Source organism: Sturnus vulgaris, chromosome 6, assembly GCF_052056855.1.
Source record: "Sturnus vulgaris isolate bStuVul1 chromosome 6, bStuVul1.hap1, whole genome shotgun sequence".
In the NCBI taxonomy this organism is placed as follows: Eukaryota; Metazoa; Chordata; class Aves; order Passeriformes; family Sturnidae; genus Sturnus; species Sturnus vulgaris.
This window is the reverse complement of record NC_142248.1, coordinates 24423693-24441252: the sequence shown is the minus strand read 5'-3', so window position 1 is coordinate 24441252 and position 17560 is coordinate 24423693. Positions and strand designations below refer to the sequence as shown.

Genomic DNA, 17560 nt, shown 5'->3' with positions numbered 1-17560 from the left:
CTCCCGGGCGGCCGCAGCGGCCCCGGCGCCCCGGGCGGAGCGCGCTGGGCGGGGACCCCGCACGCCGCCCAAGGGGGATTTCCCCCTCCCGGCCCCGCGGGCACACACGGCCCTGGCTGTGTGGGGCTCCCGACGGCGGCGGGGGATTATCGCCCCCGGGATGGGGGGGCTGCGGCCAGGGCGAGCGCCGGGCCGAGGAGCGCTCCCCGGCACGGCCGAGCTGCTCCCCTCCAGCCCTCCCGCTGCTGGGGGTTCGGCACAGATGCCAGCCCGTTGCTGCTGGAAGCCACACGCACACAGCTCCTACAAGCACTGAGTGCCCCCCGCCCCGCCAGACCCGGCTGCTGAGCCGGCTCCGGCCCAGAGCTGCAGGCAGCGCCCGCTCAGGGAATCCCCGCGCGGCGGGCACATCCCAGCACGGCGGCTGGAGCGCGTCTGCATGCCGGGGGATTTACTCTTCCTCTTCCTCCCCCTCCTCTTCCCGCTGCCAGCCGAGCTCCGAGCGAGCTGGAGGCACCGGCGGCGGCCCCCGGGGAGCGGAGCCGCCTCCCCCGCGCTCCCCCCGCCGGGCTGCCCAGCCGTCACTCCCCCGTGGGGCCACTTGCGCTCGCAGCCACCGCTGAGGCGCCGGGGATGCAGTTCCCTGGCGGGTGGGTATCCACTAAAACTGCCTACCTGCCTGGAAGGTTATTTATTTATTTATTTTAACTGTTCTTCTGATCTGTGGTTTTCTTAAAATAAATGGAAGACCGCCCCCTCCCCCAGTCCCTCTTATCTAAGTCGGGCTTAAATGTATACCAATGGCCCCTGTAATAATCGTGAAATCAAGCCACCTCCATGCCAACGGGTTTGTCGTGTGTGTGAAAATGCCAGCCCCGTCGAGGGTGGATGTGAAATCTGATCTTGCTTCGGTCTCAACTGAAAGAAATGATTCATGCTTGACCGTGTCTCCTTGATATTTCTTATTTCGATTTTTCCTGCTTCCTCTGTCCTGTCTCCTGGTTGACACTCTTTCCAAGGGGTCCTTCAAACACTCGAGGGTTGCAGTAACAGTGCTATATGCAGTATTTCAGCGAAGGGTTTTATTACTAGGCTATGTAGAACAAAAACAAAAGGCATTTTCCAAAACACCTCTTGAAAAGAAAAGGAGACAGCAGTTTGTTAAACTAGGAGAGGTTATGTGGCAAGCCACTGGTGCGTTTAAGAGTGTCCTCTCATTCTTTCTGAGCTCAGTATTTCGTCTTTATTTCAAGAAGCCATTGTGAATGCCTGGCTCCTGCCTTCAGGTTTAAGGAATTTTCTCCGTCGATGATGGGCACTATTTTGCTAGCAGGGGTGGCACTGCACATTGTCCTCTGCCAGACGTCTGCCACACCTGCAGGCAGGTGAAGGGAGGCAGCACTTAGCACAAAGGGCTGTGAGTGTGGGGGATTCAGGGCTGTGAGTGTGGGGGATTCAGGCTCACACAAGACCCTGGAGACCCAGGGAGGCGGCCTGTGACTGTAGAGAATTACAGAAGCAAGGATGAGAATAATGAGCAATGAGGGCTTGGACGAAAGATTGAGGACGTGGAAGGAAGGGATATAAAGCAGACAGTAAGCAGGGGAAAGTGGACTGTGTGGTCACAAATCAGAAGAAATGAGGGATGACAGGAAAGGGAGATGACTGCAGGGAGCAGATGGCTGATAGGGGTTAGGGGACAACATGAAGGTAGACCACACCTGGAGCAGCTGTCTGCCTTTTCTAGGAAGTAAAAAGTAATAGGAAAGCAATCTACTGGCTGTTGCCCCCAGTGCAGACAACAGGAGACATGCAGTGGAAGTCCGCCTCTGAACAGCAAACAAGGAAGCTTGCTTTTTTATGTGTGTGTTTAAGGCTGAATTTGACCTCAAACTGATGTCATGCAAATCAAGGGCTGTCTGCTTCCCTCTAAAAGGCAAAAAAAAGTCCAAGGAATCAGCTTGAAACGAAAAGCTACTTATGTTTAAATATCTCCTGGTTTGGGGAGTACAGAGAGGCTGACTCAGGGGCTTCAGAAGCTGCTGTCTCCTTTGCCAGGGGTCAGAAATAGCCACTGCTGTTTATTTGCAATACACACTAGGCCCTTTATAAACCTGTGGAAGGCCAGTCCCTGCTGCTGCACTGTGCAGTCTAAGGATTTGCAAAATGGGAACACTAGTGTTTCTTGCTATTATAATGTCACAGAGTCTCCAGGATGGTTTCAAAGCATGTAAGAGCATGTGGAGAGCACTACTGCAAAAGTTACAAAGCTATAGGCAATAGAGACTCAGGTTAGATAAGGGGCTGGCTGGGTGGAGCTGGTGAACAATGCACGAAAGTGCTTTTCTTTCACTGATCTTGGTTCAAATTAAGGTTAAATTCCAAGGGGAGTGTATTTTTTTTTCCCTCTCTCAACCTCTCTCTCTCTCTCCAGGAAGAGGTTTTAAAGGCCATCATTTTCAGTTAAAAAAAAAAAATCACAAAGAAAGATACATGTTAATACAAATGTAGCATTCCACAGAGGGGAGCCAAGAGCTGCGGGTGTCGCACCCACAGCTTTTATTCAGCCGAAGCGAGCTCAGCAGTTTCAGCACCTGGCAGGAGCAGGATTGATCCTGCTGTCAAGAAATGGCTATAGCAAAAGCAGGACCGCTTACATGCCACAGAGTCTATACAGAAAAAATGCTGATATACAGGAGTGGGAAAGCGATTATGGAAATAATACACAGAATTCAAGTAATTTTTACTAAAACGACGTGTGGCTCAGAAATCATTACCTTTGCCCCTGTAAAAAAGGTGTATTAACATCTACTCTATGCAAGTATGTAATAGAAGGAACTGGAATATGGATTTTTCTATTAAATCTATGAAGCCTGGTGTTGTAACTAAAGGAAAATGCAGCAAGGCTTCCAGGTACTCTTAGACCTGCTTTTGTTGGAGTGGGGGGAGAAAAGTAAAAAGGAAAATAAAATTGGATCAACTTCTTCACAAACCAAACTTCATATAATTTATTTTACAATCTGTCCAACATTACTTTTCTGCTTTAGAGTTGGTGTTTCAGAGCACTGTAAGAAACTGCAACAGATTCTACGTCCTCCCAAAATTTGAAAGCAGAAATGTGGTCTCTCCTGTGATAAGAGCTTCCCAAAGTGCAGGGGCAAAGGTGGCACACATTTAATGCTGGCTTTTCTTTGGTATGACAAGAGATCTTGAAAGTCAATGGGGAAATCTGTGGTCTTGATCCTTTGAGATAGTACAAGTTTGCTATGGGGGAGTTCCTGGCTGTCATAGGAGTACACAGAACCTCCTCCAACAGCCTGCTCTCTATCTAGAGAGAAGCAGTCAGTTCTGCCATGCTCAGGGGCATTTGTGATCCCTGTGGCGGCTTTTGTCTTTAAAGGTACATGAGATATTAAAATATGTTATATGCCAGCACAAACTACCATTTCCCCCTCAGTAGTAAGACCTATGTGCCCCATACACAGTACACAACACAAAAACGCAAAAGACAGGTTTTGTTTTATGAACTTTGTCTCTTTCTCACCACCAAAATAAAATATTTTGGCCAGTCAGTACAATGAGTGCTTAACATTTACCCTCAGTAACTCGTCATTATGATTAGAAGGCTGTAGCATGGATTTAAGAATGATTGCTTCACGTGTGTCATGTGCAGTCCAAGGTAGCTGTGTTAGGTGCATTTTAAGCAGCGTATTAACATTCTTAGGAATACTTTGGTCAAAACCCAGTGCTACTCCATGTCAGTCCACCTAAACTACATTTAAGTGTTGCAGAGCACAAAACATTGCTTCATTGAAGAGCAGTAGCTTAGAGTCTATCAGTGCTATAGCTGATGACCAAATGCAGCTGATGATCGAATTATTGATGGACTTGAAAGTTAAGTTACCAGCTGGATACTTCTCTAGCTGTGAGGGCAGAGAAGGAGAGACAGCTCTCAGGTAGAACAAAAGTCAAGTGATTTCAGGGCTCAGCCTCACAGATGAGAAGTGCCTGCTAGGGAAGGAAGATACTCAGTGCTGATATTCAGCTCTGCAGCTTTGTTCCTGTGATATCCGTCCTTACGTCTTTGAGTCCTATTTTTGACCTCCTCCTTCTTAACCAGCATCAGTGCAGTGTTTCTCATCCCCTTTTCATGAGCAGTGCAGTATAACTTTTCCAGCTCAGCAACTGTCATCCCTTCCTGCCAGCCCTAACTGCCTCTTGGCATTGCTCCCTCCCTGTCATATTCATGCCAAGAACAGCCTCATCCCCACTCTGGGAGCACAGCAATATTCCAGCCCATCAGATCTGTCCCCCAAATCACTTCTTCCCATTGACATTCCACTAACCTCTACCCAGCCACTATTCTTACCATCCTTTGACTTAGCTCAAATTACAGTATAATTAAAATCACCATGGAACACAACTAAACCAACAAGATTAACTATACAATCTCTCTCTTTCTTTTTTTTTTTTTTCTTTCCAGCAGCCTTACAAGACATCTACCTGGCTTCAGCAATTCTGGCTTTCAGATAGTTGTGACAGGGATATATGTCTTTCCATATTGGGGAAGATTCATGGTCTAGCAACAAAAATCCAGGATGTAGGCATCAGTATTAATGAAGCAGAGTTCACTGAAACAAGCTTCCTAAATATATTTTACCACTTTTTTTTTCTCTCTCCATACTACTCTTTTATTACTGTTTTCTACCTCAGATAGTTTTCTGCCTAGTCTTTTCCATATCCAGAAATTCTTAGAGAGGAATGGAAAGACACATACTCTGAAGGGCTGTCTAGGACTGACATCGAGCATGAGGTCCTGGGGTGATGCTGAGCCTTAGAGAATGAGCATGCTCCTTGAAATCAGGAATGTGCACAAAACCAGCAGGGAGACATCAACTCTATAAAAACTATATCTGAGTGCAGGAAAAGGGTGTTGTGTACAAGTCAAGCATCTGCATGCCCAAGAATCAGAAATGCCTTACTGTCTGAGCAATACCTGATAAATGATATCAGAAATTCATCCTATTCAGTTTGTCCAAAAGAAGATTGATGGTAATCTGTTCACAGTCCCCAGATACTAAAATGGGGAAGGATTTGGGGTAGTAAATTGCTTTTTGAGTTCTCAGGAAAAGGAAGCATAATGAGACCTATTGGTCTGAAGCTGAAAGAAGACAAAGACGAACAAGAAAACAAGTTCAACATCATCTGTGGAGTCCTTCATCATGGATCTGTAATTCCCCACACATTTGTAGTTCCACATGAAGGCCCGGGACTTCAGGTGTAACAAACCAGGAAGTCCTGGGGTTGATGTAGCTGTGGCTGATTCTCAGCTTTCCTAGGGCAAGTACACCAGGAAAGCAAGAGTAAGTAAAGAATGAGGAGCCTGCCACCTGCTTTTTGTTATGTTGATTCTTTAGGATTTCTCACATTTATGACGTGTAATAGCTTCTCAAGCTTTTTAAAGCTTTTTTGAGGAGGTTGAAATATGTTACATGCACGAATTATAATCACCATTACTTGACATGGCAGCTAGCTAGATACCTGTGCTGTATATCAATCATTTAGGTAAAAGAGTAACTGAATAGGAACTAAAGACATAACTTACAGGTTTTGCAAGCAGGGGGTGGGGCAGAAGGAGGGAACAGGACATGCCTATGACAGGTGGTGGTATATCTCCTACACATCCTGGGTCAAGAGGGTAATATGTGGTTCAGCCTGCCAGACCTCAGCTTGCTCTACTACTAGTGGAAAGCAATAGTCATAGCATCTAGTTAGACACCTGCAGCAGGTGGTTTTGGAAGAGCTCTAAAAGGATAAAACGTCAATAGCACTGAAAAAAAAAGACTTTTAATGAGATAGTAGGCAGCAGGTCATTCAACAGCAATAGTTGGCTCTACAGGAAATGAGGCTGTGTGTGGGTAAAGTTCTGGAGAAAATGCCTCATAACATGCAAAGCTGGTCATTTGCAGACCAGATTTCAATGAATGGAAAATTACAAGGATAATGCTATTACTGGAAAACAGGGTGGATTGTTGCAACAGGCAGTTGTGGATTTGCTATACAGGACTATTGAGAAAAGTCTTGAGGGATTTAAAAAAAAACACCCACTGATGAAAGCGTATTTTCTTTAGGCACAAATAGTTCAGATTTATGAGTCTTACTCTAGTGGATGTTAGAGCTTTGGGGAAATAAAGTTATCCTGAGCAGACGGGTAAAATGTGGAGCAAGCCTGGCATTTAACTAACTGCTTGAAAAGCAATTGAGCTGAGTTTCTCCATTATGTGATCAGAGAAGAGCAAAACTGCAAACCTTCCTGACCTTCATTCCAGTATATGCTATGGTGGTTGTTGCTGTATTCAAACTTTTGGTGCTGTAGCTGTGCAGATGTGAGCAGCCCCTCTCACTGTCCAGAGATAGCCCAGGGTGATATTGCAGGGTGAGTTTGTGCATCTTCGTTCTTGCTTCTCTGTGCATCAGGCTCTCAGGAGGGGAGTAAAACTGCAGTCCCAAAATACTATAAATGGGTGCAGTTAGTCCCATATGCAGTGCCTTTGGAACAGAATGTGGGAGCGAGCCCTGTTCTGTGCAAAAGGCCAGGCAGACAGATACCTCTGAAGAGCAAGTTACTGAGGCAATTTTCACTCAGGATGCATCTATAGTTGTGTTTTCTTTATGCTGAGGGTGTACTTTAAAAGCCACTCTCCTGTCTGGATTCACTTTCTGTGCTTTGGTTCATGTCCCAGAGCAGTCTCAATGCACTCAGGATCCCACAGAAATGACAAAAAAAGGAAAGATGTGATTCTACTACCTGCCACTAGGCCGCCCAAACCAGGGATTTCTGCAGACCCAATTCCAAAGGTACAGTAGTTGGCTGTGGGGGTTATATGACGTCTTTTCGCTCAAGGGGTCCACTTCTCTTGCACTGCCTGACCTGGTAATCCAGACTTAGTCTCAGCACTTTCAGCAGAGGTGCAGCTACCAGCTGAGCACAGCCCTGGTTCATGCATCTGTGATAGGTTCCTCACTCTAGCAAGGATGTACAGAAACACTGAAAGTAGTCCAGCAAGCAGATTCTGTGAATGACAGGCTGAGATTTGATTGCTTATGTAAATCAGAGATGAGATCAGGCACAGTCAGGCCTTAGTTGTTGGCAAGCCTGGGTATGGTACTAAGGACTGGCTTCCAGCTCTCTGTGGAAATGCAGGCCAGTGGTTCCCTGTCTGCTGGGACCACACAGCCAGATGGAATCTCAAGACCTTACAAGGATTTGCAAAGCATGGTCACCTCTACCTTTACTCCTCCCCTTTCTGTCCTGACCTCTCTTTCCCTTTGGCCACTTGACCTGCACATACAGCACCACCCCTCTTGGCCACAGCTGGTCTGATCAATATTTGTCTGGCTGCCTTTCATGGGGACCTGCTGAATTACAGCAAATCATGAGTATGGGAGATTTCTGGCCCCAAGCAGTCAGACGATCAGGTGAGGATCTCTATGGCAGTGCATGTGCACCAGGCAAGGAACCCTGCACCTGTGGGGAAGGGGGAACATGGGTGGTCTACTCAACAGAAGACATGACTGCCTCTATTGTGCTGCTACTGCAACTCAGTTACTGCACACAACACAGCTGTCTCCATGGGGTAGTATCCCTTGTGGGAACAATCTGTCCCTAAGACCACACCAACCTTTTTGAGTTCCACTCCCTATGACAGAACCCCTAGAAATCCATTCGTTTTTACATCTATCTTCAGATGCCCTGAAACTCCACTCCCCCTCCTGCACAGCTGTACATTGCTGAAATTAACAAAAGCAAAAACTCAAAGTAAATTAGGATGGTACAATTCAGTTTTGTTAACTCTCCAGTATAGTCCATGGAAGAGGCACACAATTTCAGAGATTTTTCCAGATTTTTTCGCCCAGCAGCTAAACGTTAGTTTCCAAAGCAGTCCAACAGGGATACTATTTTTGTTAAGGACTACAAGATTCCTTTTGTATGTATAAAATTTGTTGCTGACTTTACAGCTTGTCTAAAAGCAACTACTGAGCAAATAAATGACACAAAATTACAACTTTGCTATAGACAGGGCCCTTACTTTTATTCATGCAGTAACAACCAATTATCTTGGATAGCTGAGAATGAATCCCTGAGAGCTGTAAATTATCAAGGACTAGATCTTCCAGACATTCCTAGTGGTCATCAGTCTGGTCCACTGAAAAGGCTGCAGCCCCTCAAGCTGTTTGCCACTGCCTTCCTACACAGAGCTGCCCCACATCTGGCCAGTCACATAGTCAAATGCTCATTTAAGCACTTCTGCCAACTTAGGGACAAAACACTATTCAGATTTCTTTTAAATATGTTCTGAGACTTATTGATGAAAAATTTAGAAAGGTTCAGATCCTACTAAATATAACTCAATATTTGGTACTTTAATACAACTTTGAGTCCTGTCTATATTGAGAAAACCTTAGCAATAGGACAACAGAAGTAGAGGGGACATTGGCAATTTTCATACTCATTATCTACTGACTAAAACAACTAAGTGTTAACTAGAAATGTTTTATTTGAAATTCAGAACCAAGGTAGCTTGTTCTGAAAGGTAGCTTGTTCTGGTAGCTTCATAATTTTAGTGAAGAAAATGAACACAATCAAATTTCAAATAATTTCCTAGTCTTATGCTGACATGCCAACTTTAACCTTACTGAAACATCTGCTTTCAAATATTACAACAGCTGTGTCTTGCTTTGACTTCTAAGAAGTATTTCAAACTCTATATGTAAGTATAGCAAAGTATCTCTGTCACTTATTTTAACAACTTTTTCTCCTTTTCTATGTCTGAAGCAAGCAAAGCTTCCACACATGCGTATTTGGATTTCACCCAATTCTTTTTGGTGTTCTGCTCAAAATTTAATTACTGTCTTGAACTCCACACATTGGTAGATTGTTAAGGGTGACTGACAATTGTCCCTGTGTGAAGTGGAAGAAACAAAGCCGATAATTTTATCTACCCTATTGAAGCACCAAATGGGATGATTTTGGTGCTATGAGCATGTATTGATGGACACTATACTGCTTGTATATTATTTCTAGTGAAGAAATGAATTAACTTTTTGATTTTACTTAGACACATGTGAAATCTTGCTTTTAAAGAGTGCAAGATCTAAATTGATAGCTACATCCACTTAGACTTACATCCACTCCAGTAACCTCATTTCTCATAGAATGATTTTTGAGATGTTTCTCTCCTTGATCATAAAACCTGTGAAATAGGGGCATCATATCAGTGAGTCAAATAATCATGAACAGAGTGCTGTGGCTTCAGACAATAAATTAGAGTAGTACCAAAGTAGCTTTTCATTTTTGCATCTTAATGTTTTTTCTTGTAAGTTTGTTTCTGAAATTACTTCTGTTGATACTCAATTAATAAATGAATAAAACAGTTTCCATCCTTTGAATTCTTTGGGAAACCACTATATTTTTCAACAATGTGTGAAATGTAGTGTGCACATTCATGTGAGAGTATAAATCATCCAAATTTATGTCATGTATTCTGCAAGGGTGATCCTAACCTTGTCGTTTCATGGCCACTGGGAAGCAGTTGTGACCAATGCTATTGGTTACATTGCTGTTTTACCATATGAAAACGGATCTACCTCTATCATGTTCAGAAGCTGTTCAAACCATGATGGACTTCTGTCAACGTGGCACTGCATGGACCTTTGGCCCGAGGTCACCGTGAGGGAACATGCCCAACTGCCCCTGATGACAGCTTCTCAGAAAGGAGTGTGACCCTCTGCAGCTGGCAACCGCCCGGGCAACGCGCCAGGGCACGGCACAACTGCACGGTGTTCTCAGGACTCCTGAACTGGCAGGTCTTGAACAAAATATGGTGATTTCAATTCATAAATTCTCAACTTTTTATGCTTCAATACAAGTTCCAGGTTAAAACTTGAAAGAAAATAAAATTAATGGTTGCTGTGGGTTGTTTTTGTTTTGTTTTGATTTTTTTTAAATTAGACTAAACATTGTCCTTGCTCCTCCTTTCTGCCAAAGGAAGGAAAAGAAAATTAATTCCAGGTCAAAGAGTACTTTTCCTCAAGCTGTTCTATTTCATCAGTTTAGTATAGCTTTTCAGTCTATTTTCTTTATTTCCTGGCTTTGCACTCACCAGCAAAGTTAGTACTTATCCATCACAGTACATAACAGGACTAAGAGCAAAGCACTGCAGGATTTGGTCCCACTATTACTGCGTTCCATTAATTTTACAACCAAGTCTTGGCTACCAACATAAAATCCTAAATTCTGAAAACACTTCTGGCTTTGTATTTCTGACATTTAGTTGAATAGAGTTACCAGATACATGTTACCTTAAAATTGATTTTTAATGACAATATTTTACAATTAACAATAAAAAACAACACTCCAAACCCAACTTCTTTTGCAGACTATTTTAATAAAAGGATTATAAAATACAAAAGAGAGAGAGACAGGTAACCTGAGATGCAATTTTGGAATGCAAACTTTTAGTTCAAATGTGCAAGCTCAAACTTAACAAATGTTTAAAATATTTGAGTTTGTCAAATGGTGCCAAAATAAACCATGTCTTTTCTAAAGACTACATATTTAGCTAGGCACTGGCAATGTAAATCTCTCAACCATTTCAAGTATTTGTTTAAAAGCCTCCCAGAACACGTGGGCTCCCAACAAAACTGAAGAATGAAATGTTTAGAACACTGAAGCTCAACAGCTGACTTATAATCGACCCAATATGAGAACACTACTTTGTCTTTCTGAACTTGTGAATACATTTTATTTACCAATGCATGAGAAGAACAAACAGAGAAAGTCCAGTTCTGCAGACCTGATGTGAAATGTTACAGCGATAAGAGTCAGCCCATGTAACGCTGCGGTCACAGCAAGAGAAACTGCCCGTGGGTGATTCCATGTGTCTCACAGCTGATTCCTGCATGGGACGAAAATCTTCAGCTGTGTAAGTTAAGAAGAAGAAAACCCAACAAAACCAACAGCCTTATTCTAATTGAAGGAAATAAAAGCACAGAGAAATCCTGACATTTAGATAGCAAGTTCATTTGTGCACATGGATTAAAGATGTTACAACTCTTGATCACCTGGTAAGAATATACATAAAGTCAATCTTGTAAAATGTTCCTGATTTGGAATAAGCAAATAAATAAATGTGCATACGACCACATACTGACATCACTAAACCATTTCAATATGATAGCTTATTTATAAAAAGAGTTTTAAATATTCCTTAACATTAATGATTAACCAATGAATCTTACTTTGCTGTGAATATATTTAAAGAGGAATAAAACAGACTTCAGCTACAGGACTCCACTAACAAGACTGAGCTGACTTTGAACTTTTCAAATATCAGCAGTTTTCCCAACACTAGTACAGAAAGCCACGCCACCAGTTTTCAGCTGTGGGCTGCAGGAAAAATAGTACTAAAAGACTAAAGGGCCACAGTTCTTTTCTGTTAAAGTTGATTTGTCACAATATTGTTAATTAGTGAGGGCTTAGGGAAGGCTTACTAGGAATATAATTACAGTGCTGAAAAGCATTAATAATGCTCTTATCCCGAGCCAACATGATGCTATTTACATATTTTACCCTGGCATATACCAGAAATGTCTCCCAATGCATAACGTGTGGCAGGATCATCAAGAGAGACACACAAAATCTCACAGGGGAAGAACCATTTCTGAGTATCTCTGTTCTATTCAAGACAGCAGGGACCCTAATTTGACCAGTAATTACAGCTGTCACCATAAGAATCACCTGTGGTGAGCCACCTTTCATCATGAACTGTTTTTCCATCAGAAGGGAAATGAATTACTACTCCTGGTACATAATCGGATGCAATCTCATCTTTGTCACATATATTAGGAAAGAAGTGACAATTGCATTTGTCTGCTGTATGGGAGCAGAATTCTTTTCCCTTTCAGAGCTCTGCACAGGCATCAATCAGTTCTCAATGAATAAACCATATGATAAGCCCATTAACCCATGTTGTCGTTATCACCTATTTCTACTGAGCAGATTTCCTCCCCTCATTACACTGAAAGGCTAAAGTTAGACTGGGCTCAACAGGACCAGAAGTTCTGCAGAGGGCACTAAAGGCTGGGCCTCCACTACCAGACCTATGTGATTTATGCTGCTCACTTCAGCAGGTGAAGAAGTGAAAGTGTTTTGACATTAACCGCATAGATACTTTTGCAATTCCCCAGAGGAGCCCAGGAAGCTCTTCAGGGACTGCATGCCTTTAACGACAGTCACTAAGGAATTTGCCAAAGACCACACACCAGGTTGTTTGCAAGGAAGAGGGAGAACCCAACTGCTTTTGAATCTTTCTACTCTCAACACAGTATATTTCACACAGTCCTTTCCAAAGAATAAAACCACCTCCAGCTGAATTTTAAAAATCAACACATCTGATTTAATTATGATTCAAATACATTTATGCACATTTGTCATAATGGGACAAAGGGACAAAACACCCTAACTTAAATTATCACTGAATTCCAGGCTGCTTGGTGCAAGACAGAAGACAGAGACAGGAACTATTTTTTCACCTTAGGTATAATGCATCAAAAGGAAAATTGTAGAGCAGAACTTCCACTTAATTTTACCAAATCAAGTATCACCTGCAATCAGATATATCTGACATCAAGCCTGCTGGATGGCTTTTGCATAGCCCATCCTGCTTTTCCAAGCAAAGCCAATGGACACACAAGAGGCAGGAGGTCAAACAGTCTGGCTGTAGGAAGCCTGCATTCACACGATTATTCACTTGAATGCAGAAATACTTGGGGAAAGGTGAGGAGCTCTTGACACTCCTAGGGGAAGGAGGAACTTAGCACATTCATGCGTGGAGCACAAGCCCTGATTTAGTAAACTTACATTTCCAAAGTAGCAAGCAACTTCCTCATAAAAGCTGCCAATCAATAACTAATAATTATACACTGAAAAATAAGTGCCACAAAGTTAATCAAAACAATGTGTAAGAATAAATGTTTCATTTTCACAGTGAAGGAAAAGCTACCATATTGTCCTACAGGGATCTTTGTCCCAGAGGCCATGTTTAACCCAACTAAGAAATCACCTTGAAGAGGGTGTTAATTTGGAAATGGCAGTGTTTCATACAACCATATTCAGCATGGAAATGCTGATGATACTTTGCTACTGTAAGTATTAAAGAGGAGCTGTGAGAAGAGATGGAATAAGAGCTCATGGTCACCAGGGAATGCCAAAAAACAGGTGACATTCAGCACCCATAAATGCTAAGTTATTCAGAAAACAGTTTTGTCTTCATAAAAGCTATGATGAACTCTGAGCTGAACATAACAACTGAGGAAGGAGATCTAGAGTTGTTTTGCTACAGAAATATTAATACCAATAAATAACCTGTCATAAAGCAAGTCCAATGCTAAAAATGCTTACAAAATAGCACAGAGAATAAAATGGACAACATCATTATGACAACCATTAAAGTCACATTTTGTTTGTACCTTGAACACTAGCAGAAATCTGGTTGCATCTCAGTAAAAACACTGCAGAGCTGGAAAAAACAGATTAGTATGACAAAGCCAATTAAAAATACGAGACAGATCCTTTAAATAAGATTAGGGGTTCTCTCGGGAAAAGAAAAGGGGGAAATGATGCCAAATATGTAAAATCACATGAGATATGGAAACAATATGAACAGGGAATGGTTTGTCACCATTTCTCTCTACAAAAACTCAGTGATAGCAAATGAATGCAGCTGGCTCATAACAGAAAAGGAAGTATTTCTTCACTCAATGCATCATTAACTGCATAAAACCTCGTGAAAAGAACAAGTAGATACAAACAATTTAAACAGATTAAAAAACATGTCATGAAAAAATGCTGCTAAATACAAAGACACCACCTCTGGCTTAGAAATCCTCTAACTAACAAATTGCTGGGACAATTGGACCAGTTGGGAGAGTGGTCACTAGTGCTGGCCTGACTTTATACCCCTTCCTGGCACCTTCTCTTTTTTATTGCCAAAGGCAGTCTTTGGGCTTTGGTCTAGCACAGCATGGTAGTCCTTACACTTTTGTCTTTGCTCCTCCTCACTACCTCCTTACAGCAAAAATGTTTCAATAGCACTGACAGCTCAGGAGATCATGTCATCCACCTTGTGCACCAGGCTCAGTGAGGACAGCAGGACAAAGAGCTGTTGAGTCACCCAAAGAGCTGAACAGCAGCACATGGGAGATGGTGAAGGGGCTGGAATCTGGGGGGGTGGCAATCCTCTGGTTTGGGAGCATTAAAATTTCTTCCCCTGAGTAGGTGTGGGGAAGAGGCTCCAGACTCACTGGCTATCTTAGGATTGACCAAAGGTCAAAAAGGAGCACTTCAGAAGTTTCTAGAAGTGACTTGGGTAAATGTGGCTTGGAGGGATGCTACTTATCTCCCTTCAAGAGGTTAGGTTTGGTCAGCTGAAACTAGGAGGGGCTTAGGTCTGCAGATGAAGAAGGTTTAACATTTAAGTGTTTGAAAAAAACCCCAGGCATTAAAATGTCTCTCTTTACACCTAAAATTAAAATTTCATTTTCTTCAGCTAGACTGCACTATCACAACATCTGTACAAGCAAGCATTAAGAGGTAACACCATGAAAAAACATTAAACACAAAGCAAAGCAGACAAATGGAAGCCTTAGGAGCTACATCCACCTTGTCTGAGTTGGCTACTCCTGAGGAGGCACTAAAGCCCAGCTGGCTGCTGAGATTCTTTATTCAATTTGGGGTGCTCAGAGATTCAAGCTGCTTTCTTGAGCAGGATTATATGAGGACTGACCTGACTGTTCATACAGGGAGATGGCTGGGTCACAAACATAACTCTAAGTACAACTCTCACTTATCTGCAAAGTCTATCATGTCTGTGTACCCCAAATTTTCCTCCCCAGCCCTCAGTTTCTCCCCTCCCTGTAAGTCTACACTGCAGCCTTTAAGTCCTTCATGAGTACAAAAAGCTAAGGACTGACACCTTGGACTCCAACCCAACCTGGATGGTACTCCTGCACCTCACAGCAATTAGAGGTCTAGAAGAAGCAGTCGAAAAGTCTTGTAGGAACGGGATGAGAAGAGGCAAACACTGAAAAGGTGAATTTTTAATTTATAAGGTGCTTTCTGAAATCTGAGACCTTTTCCCTCATATAAAAGGAAAGTGGAGTGACTAAAAAAAATACAGGAAACTTTCTCCACTGTCTGAGATACTGTACAATGTCACAAGGCTTTCATGTTGCAATTTTTTAAGCTATACTTCCAGTGAAACCTAAATGTAAATTTCTTTTTAATGTACACTGAAAATGCCATGTACTAGCAGAAGCTATTCAACTGCTGTATAAAGCTATACATTTATCTTGCCTTTTGATGTAGCAACAGTTACTACCTGCAATTCAATGGGCTATGAGTAAGGAGGAAAAAATATCCAATATACCAGAGAGAGATATTTCTTGAATGCCAACCTACTTTATCAATTAATATATTTAACATACAAATACTAGACTATTTGCAGTCTCACAAATAAAATAAGGAATTTAATTTTTGAAACTGCTTTGCAGCATTTTGAACCTGAAGCTTGCAGTATTTAAAAAAATGACCATGCTGTGCCTTGCAGCAGACTACAGTCTACTAACACTGACAGGACAGACTGTTAAATAAGCATCTACATAATTTTTCACAATCTACAGTGCCACAATGCATTTGCTTAAAAACAAATACATGTTTGCAGTGAAACATTTTAACAAATCACAGAACTCAGCAGCAAAGTAGTTAAACATTTATGATTTGATTTTATCTCAGCTTGGAATGTCACTGGAGTGTCCCACTTCTAACAACTGTTTGCTAAGTTAAGGCTTCAGTGTTTACACAGTGCTGAATGAAGCAGCCTGGTCACCAGATGTGAAAGCTTCCTTAGACTACAGCTTTCAATCAGATCACGGTCCTAATGGTCCCTGCTCCAACCTTCTTCCTCAGGACGTCCACCAGCCTTTCCAACCTGAGAGGGGGCAGGGGAGAGGGAGAGGAGAGAAAAAAAAAGGAAGCTAATGTTAGGAATGTTCTGGCTGAAAGAGACAGTGTTTGCACTGAACCAAGCTGTCCTGGTGGTGGTCACGCTCAGAAACAAAGCACTACTGTAAAAGACAGACATTAAGGGAAAATGCAGACAACTTGTGAAAAACTTTTTAACCTACAAACCAACCCATCTGCAGTCAGTGATATATATCAACTCACTTTGCCTTTGTAGTGCATGAAGTATCTGAGGTCCCTGTATGGCATTAACACAAAATCCTGTGCAGCAGTCCCGTGGTACATACACACTTTGGTGTAAGCAGGACAATTAATTTTTGCACACTTAAAAATATGAGCTGTCCATGGCTCTTGTTAAATGCAGCACTTAACTATTGTTTCCCCTTAAAACTATCTTGCCCATTATCCAACAGATACTTTTACAGTCCAGCTTATAAATTTGTGTCTAAAAGCCAATGTGTTTTATGTAAAAATTTTTTCAAAATACTCAACAAATGAAGTTTCTGAGGACGTGTATGATACTTTGAAGGTGGCTCGCATGATTCTTGTGTCAATACAACTACAGAAAAATTAACAGTCTAAATAAGTAGGACAGAGAGCTGCCAAATCCTCTTAGTTTTAAGGCACAGACATTATAAACATGTTCAGAATCTCACTGGCTTAATTTGATCTTTCTTTTGTTAAAATATGTAGAAAAATGCAAAGGACTAAATTTGTTCATCATTTTGCATCTACACACATTTATCTTCAGCATTCCAAAAATCATGCATTCAAGCTATTTCTTCAGTTTGTCTGTATTTTAAGACATTCTTCAGCAAAAGCTCTCCCACAAATAAACCATCTGTATAAAAGCAGACACTGTGTGTAGCAGAACACTTTCAGAGTCATGTCCAGAGTATTATACACACAGCTTCCACAATGGATAAACAGAGCTGCAGGTTCAAACAGATTCAAGTATTCATTGTTACAAAGTTGACCAATTTTTTCTTATCTTGAAAGACAATTAAAAAAAATATTATACAACATGAGAAATGCAGATAGGAAATAAAAATAACACAACTTTATCAAAATTGCAAAATGTATTTTATCTCATGAATGCATTAGTAATTTCAGTGCACGTAAACTAGTCAACATGGATTCATTGCCACAAGTCATGACTAATGTGCTTGGTATGTATTGAAACACTCTTGTTTTCCAGGAACCACCAAGCACGATGAAGCTACACCTTTCATTGTACTCACCAGGTGACTTAATTCTTGAAATGAGATTAAGAATTCACCACCCAAATGTAATCATCAGACACCAGGAAAAGTATGTGGAAAGTTCAGCTCGTTCTAGCTATTCCACATGGACTCTGAGGGAATGAATGCACAGGTAAAAAAACTGCTGCTTAGGTACTACTCTCCCTTCAGTTTTCCAATAGTCACTTTTCCTTCTTAACCAACTAGTGCATTTCCCCCCGGTTTTGTAAAATAACAT

General features: G+C 41.9%; 1 protein-coding gene across 2 annotated transcripts in view; it reads right to left on the bottom strand.

The window, feature by feature from the left end:
• Positions 1-10428: 10428 nt before the first annotated feature.
• The window catches only part of MIPOL1 (mirror-image polydactyly 1), a 186083-nt gene continuing 178951 nt past the window's right edge, over positions 10429-17560 (bottom strand). For both annotated transcript variants that reach the window (XM_088167305.1, XM_088167306.1), the window contains one exon: positions 10429-16049. In XM_088167305.1, the coding sequence (XP_088023431.1) occupies positions 15983-16049 (67 nt within the window). In that variant the 3' untranslated portion in view covers positions 10429-15982. The remainder of the gene's footprint in view (positions 16050-17560) is intronic.